The 20,723-nt window shown below is 37.8% G+C and overlaps 1 protein-coding gene across 1 annotated transcript in view; it reads left to right on the forward strand.

Annotated features, from left to right (window-relative positions):
- Window positions 1–8,327: 8,327 nt before the first annotated feature.
- LOC136834940 (3-oxoacyl-[acyl-carrier-protein] reductase FabG-like) overlaps window positions 8,328–20,723 on the forward strand; it is a 106,302-nt gene continuing 93,906 nt past the window's right edge. Inside the window, exon 1 of the mRNA XM_067097796.1 lies at window positions 8,328–8,483. Coding sequence (XP_066953897.1) covers window positions 8,420–8,483 — 64 coding nt within the window. The 5' untranslated portion in view covers window positions 8,328–8,419. The remainder of the gene's footprint in view (window positions 8,484–20,723) is intronic.

Consider the following 20,723-nt stretch of genomic DNA (forward strand, 5'->3'; position numbering starts at 1 on the left):
CTCTGTATTTTTTGTTGACCTAAACTTGTTTTATCAAGATCTTAAGACATATTACTTAACACTTCCTTAGATTGGCATTGATACAGTTATTGTTTTAAGAGGTTAGCTCAAGTGGTTAGCTCAAGTGTGACACTTATGGTAGTGAATGACTGCTCATAACAAGAGTTCCCTGTTTGCTATTCAGTCTTCAATCTTTGTTTAAAAATTGTTGCATCTGTAGCCATGTCACCCAACAAAACGTACCAATTTTCCTTACCTAACAATGTTTCTGTTTTCATTGCAGAGTTATATGTAATATAATCAATCATTGAAAGTATGAAAGCTGCCATCACAGAAATTGGGAAATTTTCAGTGACTAGAAGTGCTGCAGAAACCCTTCAAAATTGTAATCCAAAAAATATTCATATGCAGCATATTAGATTTTACTTGAAAAATTATATGAAGATACTGTGAATGTAGAAATATATTGGATTCCTACTCATGTAAGCAATAAGTGAATGAAGAAGATGATAAAACTATCAAAGCTGCAACTATTGTGTCAAGATTGAGTAGCTATTCATATTAATGATTATTTTTAAATGTCCAAAACCAGTTATAATCAACAAATGACAAAATATAGTATGTGGAAAAATGAACCTGATAGTATTAAAGTATAACAGAACAAACCCAATGCTGGAATATGGAATTTATCATATCCAAAAGAACACTCCATGGATATTTGATGAATGGCCTACATGAACAATCCTTGGATGTCAGGAATGCAAAGCAACACTTACAGTTAAAACTTTTTTTATTGAATGTCCAAAACATAATGACAACAAATGACAAGTGTTGGAAACAAAACAAATGTCAGAATCACTGTCATTTGCAATGAACAGTATTATAAAATGTTTTAAAAACCTTTAAGATAAAACTAAATTTTACTATTACAGTAATAAAGACAAATCCTTTTGGGTAATCACTGTGAAAGCTAACTAAATTGGTTCAGTGGTCTGGTTAAACTACTTAAGAATCATTACCGTGATAATGATGACAAGAAATCACATTTTATCAAGTTGGATTATCACTTATGTTGAGATATTTACCCTGATGTTCAGTACTTCAGGTGGAACTCGATACCATCACCCTATATATATATATATATATATATATATATATATATATATATATATATATATATATATATATATATATATATATATATATATATATATATATATATATATATATCAAAAAAGTTCCAGGAAAAATTCAATATACTCTTTATTTAAGGAAATTCAAACATTTTTCTACATATCTACCATCTAACTCTATACACTTTTCAAGGCGCTGTTTCCACCTCTGCAACCCTTCTTTGTAGAAATTTGGGGCCTTTCTATTAAACCATGTTGAAACTGCATGTTTAGCAGCATCCAAAGATTCAAACCGGACTCCTCTTAAGTGTTCCTTGAGTTTTGGGAACGAAAAAATCTGAAGGAGCAAGATCAGGACTATAAGGAGGATGTGGAAGAGTTTCCCACCTAAATTTCCGTAGGACTTCTCTTGCAACCCTTGATGAATGTGCTGGAGCGTTATCATGATGGAACAAAATTCTGCGGTGCAACTTTCCTCAACGTTTTTAGCCAATGCAGTCTTCAGTTTTTTGCAAAACACCTTTGTAGTAGTTCCCGGTGATTGTTTTTTTTTGTCCTTCAAGGAAATCAATCAAAATCACTCCTTTGGAGTCCCAAAACACTGTTGCCATAACCTTCTGGGCAGATCTCGCCACTTTGAACTTCACTGCTGCAGCTGAACCTCTTGGTAACCATTGCTTTGATTGAATTTTACTTTCTGGGTCATATTGATGGATCCAAGTTTCATCTCCAGTACCAATCCGGTCAAAAACTCTGATTCATTTGATTCAATCTTCATTAAAACTGCAAGAGAAAGTTCAGCTCTTTGATGCAGTTGGTCTTCGCGCAACGCTTTTAGGACCCAACGTGCTGAAAGTTTACTCAAACCAAGATTTTCATTTAAAATTGAAAATGCGGAACCATGGGAGATCCCAGTTTCATTAGCTATCATATCGATAGTAATCCGACGATCTTCATCCACTAGATTCTGCACCAAAGCCACAATTCTTTCATTTTTGCAGTCGATGGTCTTCCCTCTCTTGGGTTGTCTTTGAGGTCCTCCTGACCATCCTTAAATCGCTTTATCCAATCATAAACAACTGATTTAGATGGAGAAGAATCTCCATAAACTTGTTGCAAAGCTTCAATAATTTTTCCTGGTTTCCAATCAAGCTTGGTCAGGAACTTGATGTTAGCTCTCATCTCAAAATTTTTATTTTCCATGGGTTCAAGAAGTTACTTTTCTGAAGCAGATGTTAACACCACGGTAGCAAGAGGATGACTGAGGTAACAAGTCTATATGGATCACTACATCACAGATAATTGTTTACCAAGTATTTGGGTTTTTCATTCCTATGTAAATACATCATTCAACAATTTTTCCTGGAACTTTTGACTTACCCTCGTATATATATATATATATATATATATATATATATATATATATATATATATATATATATATATATATATATATATATATTGCATCAAGTTATGATGCTGAAAGTGCCATCAACTGTGCTAACAGCAAGAATAAGCATCAAGTTACAGCACCAAACATCAAGTTATGGCACCGTAAGTGCCATTAAAGCGCTGATAATGGCGAAACACAACTTATGGCATAAATCAACTTACAGTGCAGTGCTGGAACGGATCCCCAGCCATAAGTTGAGGACATACTATATATCTATAATTATATATATACATATATGTATATAAAAATTTTCTAAATCGCATAGACACCATACCCCAATCTTTCAAATGAGAGGCCAAGGCATTGCCAGTTCACCCACACAGGTCATAAAAGAAGTTGGAACCAGAATACTTAGGTTCCAACTTCTTTTTATTCCTTGTGTGGGTGAATTAACAACACCCTGGCCTCTCATCTGAAAAAGACTGAGGTTTGGCTCTGATGTGAGTCAGAAATTTACTTCTATGAAGCATGCTTTCATGTTCCTTATATATATATATATATATATATATATATATATATATATATATATATATATATATATATATATATATATATATATATATATATATATATATATATATATATATACACAGTATATTATATATATTATATATATACATGTATATATACATATGTATCAACTGTACTGATTCCTAGTACTATAGTCAGGCAGAAAGATATCTTGTATGAACTAAGAAATCAGAGTTAAAAGAATACCTTACAAAAGAAACTGATTCATGACAAAAAAACAAATAGGTAGTTGACAGAAACAAAAACGTCTGAAATTGGAAGGAAATCCAAGGAACAAATGTTAGTATAAGAGAGAATGGCATACTGCACTATGTTCAATGACTGCATCCTCCTCAAACCCAGGAAGATGAACAACAGTCTGAGAATCGTGACGCCATGTCCTTGAGCTTTAATGAGAAGACAAAAGATTTCATGCTGAGAATTGTAAAGATAAATTTTATAGAATAAAACACACCAGTAAGAATTAAAATACGGTACTTTAGGAAAATTAGAGAAATGAGACCTCATATTCCTGAACCCATGCATTGCAGTTCAGACCATGTAGTCAATTCGATCATACTAATAAAAGAAAAGTCATAGTAAGGAGTTTTAACAAACCCAGATACATAAAATGTAGATTTGAACATGATGAGTCAGTTATATAGTTACAACACCAAACTGAGACTAGAAGTGAGTAAAGCTTGCTTGTGTGCAAGAGAAGCTTAAAAGAGTCTGCTCGATGGCAAAGCCCCAGACCGTCAAATGGCGGAAGCTCAACAGCCAGACTTTGAAAACCCAAATCACCAAATAGTGGGATTTGGACTCTAAACAGCGAAAGCCCAGTCCCAGACCGTCAAAAAGCAAAAGCCCAGATCACCAAAGGGCAGACACTCAGACCGCCAAAGGGCAGACACTCAGACTGCCAGACGACAGAAGCCCAGACTGTCAAAGAGAGGATGCCCAGAACATCAAAGGGTGGATGCACAGACATCCAAAGAACGGAAACCCAGACCGCCAAAGGGCAGGAGCCCAAATCACAGAAGAGTGGAAACCCTGACAAAGAATGGAAACCCAAACTACCATAGGGCGGAAACCCTGACTGCCAGAGAATGGAAACCCAGAACACAATAGGGCATAAACCCTGACTGCCCAAGAGCAGAACCCAGACTGCCAAAGGATGGAAGCCCTGATTGCCAAAGAGCATAAATCCAGACTACTGAAGGGCAGGGACCCTGACCGCCAAAGAGCAGAAACCCAGGCCACCAAAGGATAGAAACCCTGACCACTAAAGACCAAAAGCCCAGATAGGTAAAGGGCATAAACATAGACCACCAAAGGGTGGAAGCCCTGATCGCCAAAAGGCAGAAAACTAGTTTGCCAAAGAGCCAGAAACTAGACCACCAAAGACCAGCAACCTAGACTGCAAAAGGGTGGAAACCCAGATCACCAAATGACGGAAACCCAGAATCCAAGGGCGGAAATACGGACTATCAACGGATGGAAACCCAGACTTCCAAAATGCAGAATCCTTCCACCACAACCCAGACCACCAGATGATGGAAACTCTGACTGCCACGACGGAAACCAGGACCACCTAAGGGCGGAAATCCTGACCACCACAGGGCAGAGACCCTAACCACCATTGGACAGAAACCCTGACTGCTACAGGGCGGAAATCCTGAAGGCCACATGGAGTAAAGCTGGACGGCCATAGGGCAGAAATCTGACCACCCGGATGGAAACCCTGACCACCTTAGGGAGGAAATCTTGACCTCCATAGGGCAGCAAACCTAACTGCCACAGGGCAGAAAATTGGAACGCCACAATGCAGAAACCCTGACCGCCAAAGGGCGACAACCCTAACCACCACAGGGCGGAAATCCTGACCGCCAAAGGGCGTAAACTCTGAGCGCCACAGGGTGGAAACCCTGACCAACACAGAGCGGAAACCCTGACCACCACAAAGCGGAAACTCTGATCGCCACAGGGCGAAAACCCTAACCGCCAAAGGGCGGAAACCCTGGCTGTCACAGGGCGGAAACCCTGACTGCCATAGAGCAGTGACCCTAACCATCAAAGGGTGGAAATCTATTAAAACGAGAATCTGGTTCTATTACAATCAAGGATACGGACTTAACTGAAAAATCAAGTCACTTTATCCAATAGCGACCATATATAAGACACAAAATAGTAAATCTCTCTCAAATCTATACTTTAAGCCACATTCAACAGTAGTAAATTAATAAAATCCATAAACAAGGAGGCAATCTGCCAGTTCTCAGAGAGAGAGAGAGAGAGAGAGAGAGAGAGAGAGAGAGAGAGAGAGAGAGAGAGAGAGAGAGAGAGAGAGAGAGAGAGAATGTTCGTTATTGGTCTGCAAAACCTTTGCTGACTGAATTTTGATCGTTCTTCATAGTCAGGAAAAAGGAAAATCTCACTCATTGCTTTAGGAAAATACTTGCTTTTTTTTTTAATGAATGGCAGTAATGATCTGTTTGGGCATAACAAATAAAAAAACTATCAGGTTATAAAATTACCATCATTGCAATATTTTGGAATCACGTCAACCCAAGAAAGTGAGAACAATGCCTGCTTATGATTATCCTTATAAAGCCAATAAAATGTTGCCTCGTATACTAAAACAACAGTGCTTATCATCTGCACAGAAACTTGTTCCCGAGTAAAAAAAGAAAAAAAAAAGACAGAGAGAAAAGAAAAACCTGTAGAAAGTGGAACGTGGCGTGAATTATTTGTGTTAGAATGACACATGTTCTGGGTTACAAGTATTCTTGTAACTTCAGTTATTAATAAGTCTGTCATAAACAAGTGTTTAAAGAGTTCAGAACAGAATATAGATGTAAAAACTCATTTCATGAAATAAGTTTTAGTGTCTCAGCTACGACTTCCTGTAAATCTCGTTTACTGAATTAACCCTTCAAGGATTTATTATTTCTTGATCACTATCACTGCTTGAGGCTTCTTGAAAACATGCCCCATTTGTACATTAAAAAGTGTCTCTGTGAGGTCATCTTAATTTACTATTCCTAAAATGCCCATCAGCATCACCATCGCGTGATTATTGTTTGCAGTTCTCAGTGATTCAACATGCCCACTATCTGGGGATATGCAAATCCACATCATTCACATTCCCTGAGCGAAAACTTACAAGATGAAGATAATGTTTATTAAGCTTCTCCCATTTACGCTTGTCAGTTAGCGTGATGTTGCTGTGTAAAAGAATGCAAAAAGGTATTTTAAATATAAAGACGAACGGAAATATTAGAAACTATGCTTAAATCACTCCCTTTGAATTTTTCGTTCGCTTCCCACCTGGGTGACTTCCACCTGTGCTGCCACAAGTAGTTTGATTTTCATGGAAAATCGTATGTGAAACATTTAAGAGATTAGTGCTCCTTTTCAATAATAAGGTTATTATAGCTATTCAAGTGTACTGACATAAATAACATTATTTAGTACGTTATGCGCTCTCCTTACATATTTACACTTTAACTAGAAAATAAGAGAAACTCTTTGATTCAACAAAAGTCAGCATACGTAAACAGCTCAATTTCAGAGAACAAATAAAAGTGAAGGGTCAAAATAAAACAAAGAACAAACAGATGAGTCAAGATGTGGTGAATATCATAAACCAGAATTCCTTTATGCACTGTCCACTAAACCCTCCTGACACTAGCCCCCTGTTTGTTGGTGGGGGACATCAGAGGACTGTGTAAGCCTACATACCATTTCAGTATATAGATTTATAATTGCTTAACTAATTAGCGAGTTTTTCTCGTATTTTACCCACTTTTCTTGCATTCTTACACTGGTAAGTCTGATCTTTGTGTACACCTTGCAGGGCACTGAATAATATACTGGTTACTCCTAGGAAAACAATTCAGTTAAGACTCAACCTTCATCCATTTTGCATCCCTTTTCGGGAATATAAATTGGTCAAGATTTCTAGTACTGTATTAGAAACAAAAGAATATAATAAAAGAAGTATGAAAATTCTCTGTTGACCAGATATGCAATATGCAATATGCAATCCTTTACAACAAATTAAATAAAAAACATATTGTTTGTTGAAAACACCACTAAAACCGTCTGGTAATTAAAACTGGGACGTTGTAAAGAAGAGCAACCCCAGAGTACCTGAGGGTTGTTTATCTTAACAAGCTAATATTTGGGGTGGCTGATGTTAACAAGCTCATTCTGATACTGGTGGTGCATCTGTTTGTTGTCGGCCAAATGGAATGTCCCTTCGCCGTGTTCAGTACTGGGGGGTGGCTGATGTTAACAAGTTCATTCTGAGGATAGCCAATCTTTACATGGGTACTCTGGGGTTGCGGATCTTTACAACGTCTTAAAACTGTACATAACATCATTGCCAATGTAACTCAACAAAAGGGTAATATGAATATGTGCAACGTACAATGGTAATGGCAGGTGAAAAAAAGTTGAGCATTGCTTGTAGACGATCAAACTCATAATTCGTATTAGGCTAGTTGTATGAGTTAAGTATCAAGATGGAGTTTCACTGCAACGTTGAGGTTCATGGTTGCTCATTGTTATTCCGCTCTATGCATTATTTTGTGGATATAAATTTTTGTTCCTTGGCTATTTTCCCCTGAAATTTCTTTTACCGAGTGCGAATGCAAATGGTGTCCTTATTTAAACCTTTCTAAAAATTATTTCGAAAATAAACGGAGCATTATTTAAAGTTGAACGACCCATATCGATCCTAAATTCCTAATGGTGACAATTGGACAGATTTAGGTTGTATTTCCAGGACTTGTTGAATCCACTGCGATCAAGTCACGAGTTTAGAACAATTTAGCTGTGAATTCTTAAGAATCTAAGCTATATTTAGTTTGAAATTAAGTAATATTTGTTCGGTATCTGATATCTAGAGCATTTTTATAGTTAATATCAAGAAACCAGAAATACTATGGTAGTACATGTCCTTATTATAAACGTCATCACTGAAGAGGAAATGCAGGAGACTTCCCTGACAGAACGTGAATAACATTTACAAATATCGTGGCTAAAATAAGGTTCCAAGAGTGCTGTCATACTCTTAATGCTATAAATTTTGAGTGAAAATGATAAAACAAGTAGGTATAGAATTTTCTGTGGAAAATTTTCCCTTCTAGTTGTGCACCGTAGGCTACAATCTAGTCAATAATTTTTCGCTACTTGATTTTTCTATCACTCGAACATCCAGCCAATCCAACATCAACTCTAAGAAGAAGAGTGTCCAAGTTCCCAAAGACCCTAACAGCTGATTGTTATTGTTGCCTTTAGCTGTTGCCGACTCCATATGCTTATGTCTGCCGAAATGAGCTACCCTGCGAAATTTGCCGGAAAAGTTGCTTTGATCACAGGTATTTAAGTATTTTAGCATACTAGAGGTAATTATATTCGTTATAAATAAAAGGAATTTAGTCTTAAATTACATGTCATTTCGTAAATATATAGCCGACGATGTCTAAATAGGCTAGGGGCTTAGTCCACCGTATTGTAGGTAGTCTCACCCACTCTTAGGTTGGGCATAGAACGTAATTATGAATCCGATGCATCCAAGAGTTATATTGAAAACCTGTTATTGTGTGTTCGTGCTACCCCTAGGTAGACTTGTCAGAAGACTAAGCCATGTCTGGTGTTTTCTTTTTTATCCATTCTTTAGTAAGGGGAGGGCAGCAGGGGACTGGTTAAGTGGAGCACTTGGTTATTATCCATCCATGGAAGCAGGAAAGGTAGAAAAATCTGACACTATCCAAGTTTGTGGTTCAACTTTATGAACCAAACTCAGGTACCGGCCCTTATCAGCCTCTTGCATTGCATGCCAGTCCTTCCCTGCACATACACTTGACTGGGAAGCTGTAATTTTCAGGTGGTGATTGACCATCTTTCAAGGTGAACCATCTTTCAAGTCTTTTGAAAATCTTAGGCACAGACTGTGTGGGATGTGGCAGAGATTTATATCCTCATGCACCGATTTGTTCAGAATAGGCTAGTGCCCATCTTATTTAATGAAACAGAACCTTTCACCTAAGGAATGAATTATTAAGTAGTTTGACTGTTTGTATTCCCATAGGAGCATATGCTAAATTTTGAAGATAATTTATATTTTTCTTAGGTAAAAAAAGCCTAAGTATATGTATTTAATCCCACCTCAACTATGTATATAGTTCCTAGTGTCAAAAGAAAAAGATATTGGCTGTAGACCCAGAGCAGGCAATTAGTGATCCTCCCCCCCCCTCCACCTCACTGCCTGGCTCCAGTTAACCGACTTTCAACTGCCGTTTCCAGCCCATGCTGAGAATACTTCTGTATAAAAGGCTCAGTATATTATTATTAATTTTATTCAGAAGATGAACCCTGTTTGTTTGGAACAAGCCCACAGGGGCCTTTGACTTGAAATTCAGGCTTCCAATGAATATGGTGTTCATAAGAAAGAAGTAACAGGCAGAAGGGGAATACAGTAAGAAGAGATCACACATTAAAAAAAAAAGAAATTAGCAAAAATAATAAATAAACAAGTAAAAATGCAAGGAGAATTTTATTAAGGTAGCAGTGCATTGCATCTTCGCTTAAATTTTTTAGGTTTCAGTTGCATGACTTCCTCAGGGGGTCTGTTCCACGGTCCAACAGAGTGAGGAATAAAAGACATCTGGAACTGAGAACTTTGAACAAGGCACATTTACTGCATATTGGTGCTGCTGTTCATGAAAAGAGGATCAGGGATCAATTGTGAATGTGAAAGATTTCTGTAAAATATGCATGAAAAACTGACAAACACAAGACCATCCATAGATGGTTCAAGTCCTAACTGCTAGTATTAGGAAATAGGAACCTACCCCCATGAACCACTCTATCTAAATGAGATAAATAGCTGGAAGAGGCTGACATCCATACTGAAGAACAGTATTCTAGTAAAAGAAGGTCAGATGGCCTAAAACAGGTTGCACTGATTCTATCACTGTTATAAATATGTGAGGCCTTATATACAGTACCTAACTTTTGTGCAGCATTTACTGATACTTTCATTAGATGTTCCTCAAAAGTAAGATGCAAGTCAGAAGTTACACCAAGAATAGTTAAAGCTTCAGATTCATTTAGCGGAGTCCCATCCACCTGAAGGGGAAGATGGGGTGGAAAATCTGTATGAGATCTACTTATCAATAGTGTTTTCATTTTATTGGAGTTTAGCCTCATACCCCACCAATTATACTATTCACTAATCCAGTCCATGTCATGACTGAGAGTAAGGGGAGCTCCATTTCTCATAAGTGGAGGCTTTACTATGCCCACAAGTGTTACATTGTTGGCATACTGAACAATGTGCTTTCCAGGCCAACAACCATATCATGTGTATAGGCCAATACTAAAAATAACAGTGGACCAAGAACACTGCTCTGTGGAACTCCAGACGCAATAGGTCTAGGTTTGCTGAAGATCCCATCAACGGCAAGTTGCTGCTGCCTACCTGTAAGGAAATCTTGAAGTAAACTTAAAAAATATCCACCCACTCCAAGGTTCTGAAGTGTATAAATACTGTAAGTACCTTGTGATATATTGAATCGAAAGCAGCACTAAAATCTTTTTGAAGTTCTACATTCAAAACCCTTACCAAGGTTCTCTTGCAAATGGCATGTAAAATCTAAAAGAGCATTGCAAGTACCTAACTGCTTCCTACATGCATATTAACTATCAGTTAACAATCCTTCAGATTCCACATATAACCAGATAAATACAGGTTACTTTAAAATTATTCTTAGATAGGCAGCTTAAATTCAAAATATGCGGTAGCAGTTCAATTGGTTAGTGTAGATGACTCGTCCCACCCACTAACGGGAACACCAGGAACGACTTAGCAGACAACCTCATTCTGTTTCTGCCATGCCCAATGTAAATATCAGGTGTCTGCAGCAGCTTTGTTCATTATTTGCTGGTTGTATAACCAGAATTTGGTGAAGTATTGTTGCTGATTTCAAGTAGCCTTCAAGCTTATAGCTTTCAGATCAGTTTTTTATCATTTTGTTATTATTGAGATCTGATTCAAGTTCGTAATTTTTTCATTACTGTAGCGAAGTTGAAATCAGGATTAATCATTTTCTTTTCACATTTGTCCTTTGCAGAGAAATGAAAAAGTGTAAGGGCAGGAATATAGTAAGGAGAGATTTTGTGCCTAATGTTTTGGTGGATGAGCTTTAGGAGAGAAGGTGTTCTCGTGTGCTCCCAGCACCAGCTCACCTGGCACCAGTTACAGAGCACCCAACTCCTGCTCTCATGCACCAGGCACCAGCGCCTGAACGCCTGGTGCCAACTCTCCCCACATCCATTTTTTCTGTCCTGCTAGTAGCCCTCTTACTTTTTATCCACTTGCTCCCACGCCTGACTCCCTCGCTTCTTTCCCAAGCCATTGCCAGTCTTGTGTCTAGGTCAACAGAAAATAAACCTTGTAACAGTGAAGTGTGGTGCAGTGGAGGAGGTGATTATCCGGCCCACCGGTTCTCCTAGACCTAAGTCACTGTCAGACCCCTAAACCTGGGAGGAGGCATACTGAAAATCCAATGGAGGCTGGTGGGAAGTCCCCCAGGTAGTTGCCCCCTTGGTTGAATCTGTTACGCATTCCCATGTATCGACAGACAGCCACTGAAAAGGGGTCTTGATGGATGTGTAGTGGAGGAGGTGGATATTTGGCCCGTTGGATCTCTTAGACCTAAAGTCCCTGCCATACTCCCCTAAACCTGGGAGGAGACATACTGGTGGTCCAAGGGAGTCCGAGGGGGTTTGCTCCCAGGTAATTGGCCCCCTCAGTCGAACCTGTAGTACATTCCCAGATATTGGCAGACAACCACTGGAAAGGCTTCTTGATGGATGTGTATTGTTAGACAGCCACCGGAAAGGCATCTTGAGGGATGTGTACTGTTATCATCACTTGTCAATTGACTTCTTCCAGAGTGCCTGGCACCATCCTACTAGTGTCTGATGCCAGTTCCCATTCTCTCGGTGCCTGTTCCCGAACACCCAACACCAGTTCCCTGGTGTTCGGCTCTCCTCAATACGCAACACCAGCCTACAGATCATCCATCACCTGCTCTCGTGCACCCGGCACTAGCCTACTAGTGTCTGGCGCCAGTTCCCTTTTAGTACTTGGCGCCCGTCTTTGCTAAGAACACTCTGTTGTTCTCTCTTGAGTGCCAGTCTCCGATTGAATGCCTGACTCCAGCTTTCAAGTGGCCGGCTCCAGTCCCCAATCACCAGTCGCTAATTCTTCAGTGTCAGACTCCCACCTCTGAGCGCCATACAGACCGCTCGCAAGCATTTTGGCTCTCTTCAGTTTGTTCCACCTTCGCCTAGAGTTCAAGGCGAGCCGATGTTGCTCCCTTTTTAGCAACAATTAGTGTCTTGGAGTCCTTTGCAGACAGGGACTTTTGTGTCCCAAATTTATGAGCATGTTGAAGGAAGCTCCCACCTCTGGCGTTTTCTTCGTCCTCCAAGAAGTCTCTCAGGGAGTTGGGGGTTTGGTTGGACTTTCCTCCCTTTGGTGCTTCGACGGAACTAAACCTCCTTGTCAAAGATCTTGTCAAGATTTTTGAAGTAAAAGGTTTTTATATACGTAACTTACCAGATAATGACATAGCTACTTTACACGGCATCTCAAAATTCAAAATTTGCGGTAGTGCTCTTTTGGTTTGGGTGTAGTTATACTGCCCCGCCCACTTTCGGGGAAGGATAGGTACAACACAACTAAAGAGCTCAATTTGTTTCTGCTGGTCAGTGACTGAACACTTGGTCATTGGCAGCTCTGAATTTTTTTTTTTTTCACCGGATGGTTGCTGTTGTTCTTCATTTGGTGAAGTACTCTGTTCATTTTGGTAACATGCTACTGTTAATTAGCTTAGCTAATTCAAGACTCTTTTTTGTGACTTTCCTGATTTTGACTATTTTTGATTGGACTAATCATGTCAGATTCTAGCCTTCCTAGCGTCAGGTACTGTAGTAAAGGCTGTAAGAATAGGTTGACTTCAGGCCAGATATGACAATCACACTGTTTGTAGTTTGTGTAGGGACCAAGTTTGCTCTCCTGAACTTTGCTGTGACAAATGTAAAGACTGGGATAAGGGGAAGTGGAAGACTGACTGCATATTTAGAAAAGTTACAGCTTTACAGACTTAGGAAAGCTACTGCTAGGGCTGAAGCGAAGGCTTCCACTTGTCAGATTTTGTCTCCGGGGGTTGATGGGGCTGATTTACCTGTACCTGCAACACCTGTGACCGCTTTTTCCCCTATCTCAAGTCCTCCGACTTTCCGTGTAACTCTGATCCCCAGCTCTCGTTCCTCTGATCCCAACGCCATTGCCAGCCTAGAAGCACATGTTGATAAGAAATTTGATTTATTAGTGAACACCATTTCCCAGATTGGGAACTGAATGCGTGTCCTCATGGACAGATTTAACAGTGCTAGTACAGTGTCAGGTGCAGTGTTAGTGGAGGGGGCTACTACTCATCCCACCAATGCTCCTAGACCAAGGTCCCTGCTAAACTCCCCTTGCTCACCTGGGAGGAAGCAAACTAGCAGTCCAAGGGATGTCAGTGGGGTTTGCCCACGAGTAGTCGCTGCCTCATCCGAGCCTATTGTCTGCTAATCCCAGGACTCGGAGGATCGCCGTTGGAAAGGCATCTGCTTGGACGTGCATTAATTATCTTCCAGTGACTTGGACTCTAATGGGGCTCAAAAGCACAGTCGACGCTTTGCTAATGTTTTGAGCCATTAAAAAAGTCTGGTGCTCCGATGGATGAAGATGTTCCCCCGGCTCATAAGCGAGCGTTGAAAATGGTGTCAAGTTCTTGGGGAGCCTAGGAGGGTACGATGTACCTGGAGTGCCCACTAGTTAATTATGTCATGGGTAGTGGTCTTGTTTTTATTTTGAATCACTGTTTAATTATGGTATAGGTGACTTAGTTGTTCTGTTTTTTATTGCTGTTGTGGTACTGTGCCCAGGGCAGGGGCAACTATTTATAACTAAAACTTTTCCCTTTGGGTACACCTTCGTTATAAAGCTTAACCTTATACTTCGTCAGCAATTGGAGTACTCCTTTTAGCTCTCTTGTGTCCCAATTATCAGAGGCGCTTCTGGCCATGCTGCCACCTCGCTACAGGTGAGATGAGCGCCACCAGAGGCAGTATCTACCTGCTCAGCTCTCTCATCAGGTAAGGAACAACTAATTATCTTATTGATTTTAAAGTAAGATTTTGTCCATGATTCCCCTCCTCCTTTCAGTGTGGAATCAGCTAAGTAATTACTGGGTAAGTTACATATATAAAAATGACATTTTTATAATAAAAATAAAGTTTGTTCACGAGACTTACCTGTCAGATATATATATAGCTGTATTCTCTGATAGTCCGACAGAATTTCAAAACTTCGACACACGCAGTGGGAGATCAGGTGGTTAGTACCCATTCCCACCGCTGGGAGAAGGTCTTCGGTATCAGGAACCATTCCATTTTTTTCTATTCAGATTTTCTCTGTCGCGGTCCAACTGTAAACACCTGTTTTCAGTACCTCCGTGTTTGGATTTCGTAAACTTGGTTGTCACTTAAGTATTTGTTTGACTTTTGGTTTTTTTGACTTGGACTTGTGGCTAGGCATACGCTATTGTGGACTGTTTTGGATTTTGCTTTGTTTTTACTTGGATTAAGATGTCTGAATCTAGTTCTGCTAGTTATAGAGTTTGTTGTGTGCAAGACTGTAAGGTGAGAAAACCGAAAGTTTTGCATACCTTTGTAGATCCCCTGAAGTAGGTTCACTTCACGTGGTGAGGGTTTGGGCCCTGGCTTTTTCTTCTTCGTTCTTTAAGAATAAGAGCCCGGCCCTGACGGATCACCTACAAACCTTTCGATTTAAATGGCGTGGATATTTTTCACTTTTTGATACAAATTTCTTGGACCTGGTAAATAGGAAAAGGTATCATAGCTGGGATTGGGTTTATATCCGAAGCTAAATAGTGAGAACTGTGGCAGGACCATCAACTGCCCGATAATGTTCGGACCTGAGTTTTTCAGGCGGAACTATTCTACGGACTGGACCACGGATTCCAGGGGTCTAGTTCTGGGAATAGGACTCTCGGCATTCTGTCCGGTTTGCCCATAATGTGATTAGGGTGGGGATGATTGTATTCTAGTAATGCTCTCAGTCCTATCAAGCGGGTTGGCTTACACTTGAGCCACTCTAATCATGTTGTGCCATCCCCTTTGGGGTAGGGTAGGGATGCATGGACATTTGGGAGTCGGTTCTCACTTGTGCCATTAGTGGAGGAATGAACTCCATGAAAGGCTGATGATATCTTTTAAGGTTTTCAGGTTTTTTTTTTTTTTTTTTTTTCCTCCCTCAAATCTTTATGCAAAGTGAAAATAAAGATTTAAGTACCCCTGGGCCCTTTGATGGTAGTGACCGGCACAGATGACGACCGATGGAACCTCTTGTAACAACCTTTCTTTGGAAAAAACAATAAAGAATCCAAATATAATCACACTGGAACCTTATGCTCCAGTACACAACAAACAAAAAAAAAAGTAAATATCGTCTTGACCCAACCTTGACTCACTTTGACTCCCTCTTTGGGAATGGAAGTTGGTCAAGGTTTCTAACCATAGAAACAGAACAGCAAATATCAGCCCTAAAAGTTAGAAAACTTCTTATTAAAAAAGACACTCAACGACAGAAATGTCGTTTTAGACAAGATAAAAATGAAAGTGGCTTATAGAAGCCACAACAAAAAATCAGTCTGAGGACTATCTGTCAATAAAAAGTGTTGACAATATAAATGTAAAAGTAAAAAGCATGACACTATGAACAGCATTCAGGTACTATTGTACTTCCTGAAAATAATGACGAACCAGTTGACAAAATATACTGTTGGACTCTCTTAAAATGAGATATACCAAAATCCAAGACTGTGAGGTATATATAATACCAAGTAAACAAAATAATAAAGCATTAAGAATTGCAAAAATAAAATTTGAGGTCAAGAGTTACCTCAAAAAATAAAAATTTTAGGTCAAAATAGAGAATTGAGACCTTATGTTCCCAAACCGCTACAATGTCAAAATTGTAGTATGTATGGACACACAAAAAAAACTGTCATAATGAACCTGTATGTGCTTATTGTGGATCTAATAGAACATGCCACACAATGGAAATGTAGTGAACCCAAATGTGTAAACTGTGGACAGGATCATCATGCAAGGTCCAAGGAGTGTGTGTACTACATATACAATACAGAGTTGAAAATGTTGCAAGAACGAACAGGGATGTCTATCAGAGAGGCTAAATTGGAATTAAAAGTGAGAGGAATGCAAGATCCATCTAAGAAACATTCATATTCCTCAATAACAAGAGCAAAAAATGAAGCAAAAGTGGAAACAGATAGAAATAACAGAGCACAGAAAAGTAAATCTCAAGAAAAAATAATTTAGAAATAAAAAATAAAATTGTAAAAAATAAAGAAACAGGTACAAATGAGATGGATAATATTTTGTCCAATTCATTTGAAATATTAATGCAGATAGAAACACAGGAGGATGCTGCTACTAAAGTGACAGAAGAGGGTAGAGATAGACAGGAAATTAAAGATAAAAAAGGCCTTTGGAGAGAACACCACCCAAAACGAAGAAACCAACTATTATTAGAGAAACATCAGTTAAACCAAAGATAAAGGAGATGAAAAAGGAACAAAAACAAAAACAAGCTAAGAATATACCTTTATCTCCTAAAATAATAATAGAACCTATGAAGGCAAATGTCGAGAACACTGAAGAAAGTGAAAGAGAATCATACCATAGATGATAATGATTATGTCAAGGGAGAAGAGATTACTCCTTCTCCAATAATTGGAACAAGAGCAAATGAAAAGAGAAATACACATGATAATACTTGTGGATGTAATGATTGTTTCATTGAATTATGCAATAACAACAAAAGCATAACAAAAGATGGTTTAACAAACATTATAAGAAATTTTTATGAAATATAGAAAAAAGAAACCACAGATTTGAGTAACCATGAAAAGGGTGCATGTGCATTGAGCACTTAGTCTATTATAAGGAAAAACAGATGAATGTCGTGAGTAAATTGTTAGAAAAATTCCAAATTGATAATACAAAAAAGAGAGTAAAACCTGACCGCTATAAAAATATTTTCAATAGTTATATTATACAATGGAACGTAAATGGTCTACAGACCAGATTACACCTAGGAGAAATACAACGGTTATTAAAAGAATATGAACCAATGATATTATGTTTGCAACATGTCAACAAAACAATATTAACGATAGGTAAATATACCTTAGCATCTGCATCAAGAGAGGAAGAGGGAAATTTAGGTACTGCTATATATGTACATAACAAAGTATGTTATGACAAAGTACCTGTAAAATTTACTGATCTGCAAACGTCAGTATTAGAATACGAATAAAAAAACGATAATTATGTAATTCATAATTTGTACAATCAACCTAATAAAAATTATGACGTTGACAAAATCAAAGAATTACTTAATAATACTAAGGAACCAACGTTAATAGTAGGTGATTTTAATGCCCACAACCCAATGTGGGACTGTAATTGTACAGAATCAAATAGGCAGGAATTAAAATAGAGGAATTCATAGATTCATATGACATGTGCTGTATAAATGATGACGAAATCAGCACATATTTTTCTAAAACACATGGAACATATTCCTCAATTGACCTAACTCTATGTACAGCAGACATAGTAGACAGATTGGACTGGAATACAGTAGATGACTTGCATACAAGTGATCATTTCCCCATATTAATTTCTTTATTACAAAATAACCCCACCAAACATGCCCCTCGATATAACATTTATAAAGCAGATTGGGAACAATATGAATTCCACACCAGGAATATCCCACCATTTGAATATTTGAAAGACCATAATGAAACTAATGAATTTCTTGTTGATTTCATTACAAATGCTGCTGATAAAGCAATACCAAAATCCAAATCTCATCCGACAAAACACAAAGTCCCATGGTGGTCTGAAAAACTAACAGAATTAATAAAATAAAACACCAAATTGGAAGACGACTAAACAATTTGAATAGAAAATTCAGTAAATTAAACAAAAACGTTACCAATATTAGAAGGAACCTTACAAAAACTGACTATATTATTATTAGAAATTGATACATTAAAACCTCTGTATAATAAAATATCTGCAAAGTTTAAAAGAGAAGTAATACAAGGAAGAATCATTTCATGGAAAAAATATGTATCAGAGCTCTCTAAAAATACTCCCATACAAAAATATGGGAAAAATTCAGGAAAATAAATGGTACCCATGTTAAACCACCTAGACATGCCATAATAAAAGATGGGAAAAAAAATACTTGATCCTAAAGAAATTAGTAATGTAATAGGTGAAAATTTAGCAAAAAGTAAGTAGCAACAAAAATTTAGATGAGCATTTTCTGCACAAAGAAAAATAATATAGAATTAATAACAATAAATTTTGAAACAGTAGAAGATATATATTATAATAGGAAATTTAGTATGGAAGAGCTAGAATTTGCTCTGTTGAACAGCAATAAATCTGCCCCTGAGGTGACAATATTTGTTTTGAAATGATATGCCATTTAGCACCTTTGGCAAAGACATACTTGTTAGAGTTTTATAACCACTTATGGCTTAGAAATTTATTTCCTGATGAATGGCGTAAAGCTATAATTATTCCAATCCCCAAACCTGGAAAAGATCCCAGTAATGTAAGCAATTACAGACCAATTTCTTTAACAAGTTGTATGTGCAAATTACTAGAGAAAATGGTAAATGCTCGACTAACATGGCACATCTGAGAAAATAAAATTTTAACTCCCACTCAGTTTGGGTCACAGTGTAACAGGTCTACATTAGATTCTCTCTGTAACTTAGAAGACCATATACGCAGAGGTTTTGAACGAAAACAAATTACTGTAGCTGTCTTTTTGACATTGAAAAAGCATATGACACTACATGGAGGTATGCTATATTAAAAACTTTACAAAACAACAACATCTGTGGACATTTACCTAGGTTTATACAAAACTTTTGACAAATCGCAGTTTTCAGGTGAGAATTGATGATGTTCTGTCTAGAACATTTCCTCTAGAAAATGGTGTTCCACAGGGAAGCGTCCTTAGTGGCACACTGTTTACGTTAGCAATTAATGATATCAGTAAAATTTACCTACTGGTATTAAAAGTAACTTGTATATGGATGATTTTGCCATATATTATTCAGCATCTCGAATAAAACATGCAGAACGAATCATTAATAAAAGCATAGTAAAATAGATGAATGGGCTTTATCTGTAGGCTTTAAATTTTCCATAGATAAAACCCAAGCAATCATGTTTTATAAAAACAAAAAATGGAAAAAGGAGAAGAAATAGACTTAAAAATCAGAAACCATAGTATACCAATTGGCCAAACAGCAAAATTTTTAGGATTAGTATTTGATGCTCACATGAACTGGAAAGCCCACATAACATACATGAAATCAAAATGTAAAAGAGCATTAAACCTAATTAAAAACTGTTGAACACTACTTGGGGAGCCGATAGGCATACCCTTACTTTATTGTATAAAGCAACAGTGCTGTCTATCGTTGATTATGGAAGTGAAATATATGGCTCGGCATCATTTAACGCTGAAAACGGTAGACCCAATTCATAATGAGGGTCTTAGAATATGTTCAGGAGCTTTTCGATCATCACCAACATCTTCTTTACAAGTTGAATGTGGTGAACTACCTCTGTCTCTCCATAGAGAGCTAGTAACGATGAAGAGTGCTCTGAGAATTCAGACAAATGATTCTCCAACCAAAAAATTATTTGGATTAAGAGATGTGTTTATAAACAATCATCCACCTTCTTTCCCAATTAGGGCTAGAAGATTGTTTGAGTCACTAAATATGTATATACAATTGCCTGTAATGTTAAAATTGCCTCCTCCTTGGACAATGAATAAAATGAGAATTTGTACACACTTGAAATATTTATCAAAAAATAATTCTTATACTCCAGAATACCAAAGACAACATGCAGTAGAGCATATAATCCGAAAAGGTCCCATTACGCAATATACACTGACGGATCTAAATCACAATACGGAGTGGGATATGCTGCGGTATCCCAAAACAAAACGTATCAGTTCTCCTTCCCAGACAAAGCCTCTGTATTTACAGCTGAGTTATGTGCAATAGTATCGGCCATAAAAATAATTAGAGAAGTCTCATATAATAATTTTTGTAATTTATAGCGACTCCAGAAGTGCTATAGAAGCTATTCAAAGCTATAATCCCAAAAATAATATTGTACAACATATAAAGTTCTCAATCCATAAATTGTATAATAAGGGAAAAAATATTGAAATATGTTGGATCCCTGCCCATGTAGGGATTAAGGGAAATGAAGAGGCTGATAAAGCAGCTAAAGAAGCGGTCCACATGACAAGAACAAATGTAGACATCCCTATCAGTGACTATACAAAATATATAAAAACAGTCATTGTAAAAAAATGGCAAAATATATGGAACGAAGAACCT

This window comes from Macrobrachium rosenbergii, chromosome 4, assembly GCF_040412425.1.
Source record: "Macrobrachium rosenbergii isolate ZJJX-2024 chromosome 4, ASM4041242v1, whole genome shotgun sequence".
NCBI classification, from domain to species: Eukaryota; Metazoa; Arthropoda; class Malacostraca; order Decapoda; family Palaemonidae; genus Macrobrachium; species Macrobrachium rosenbergii.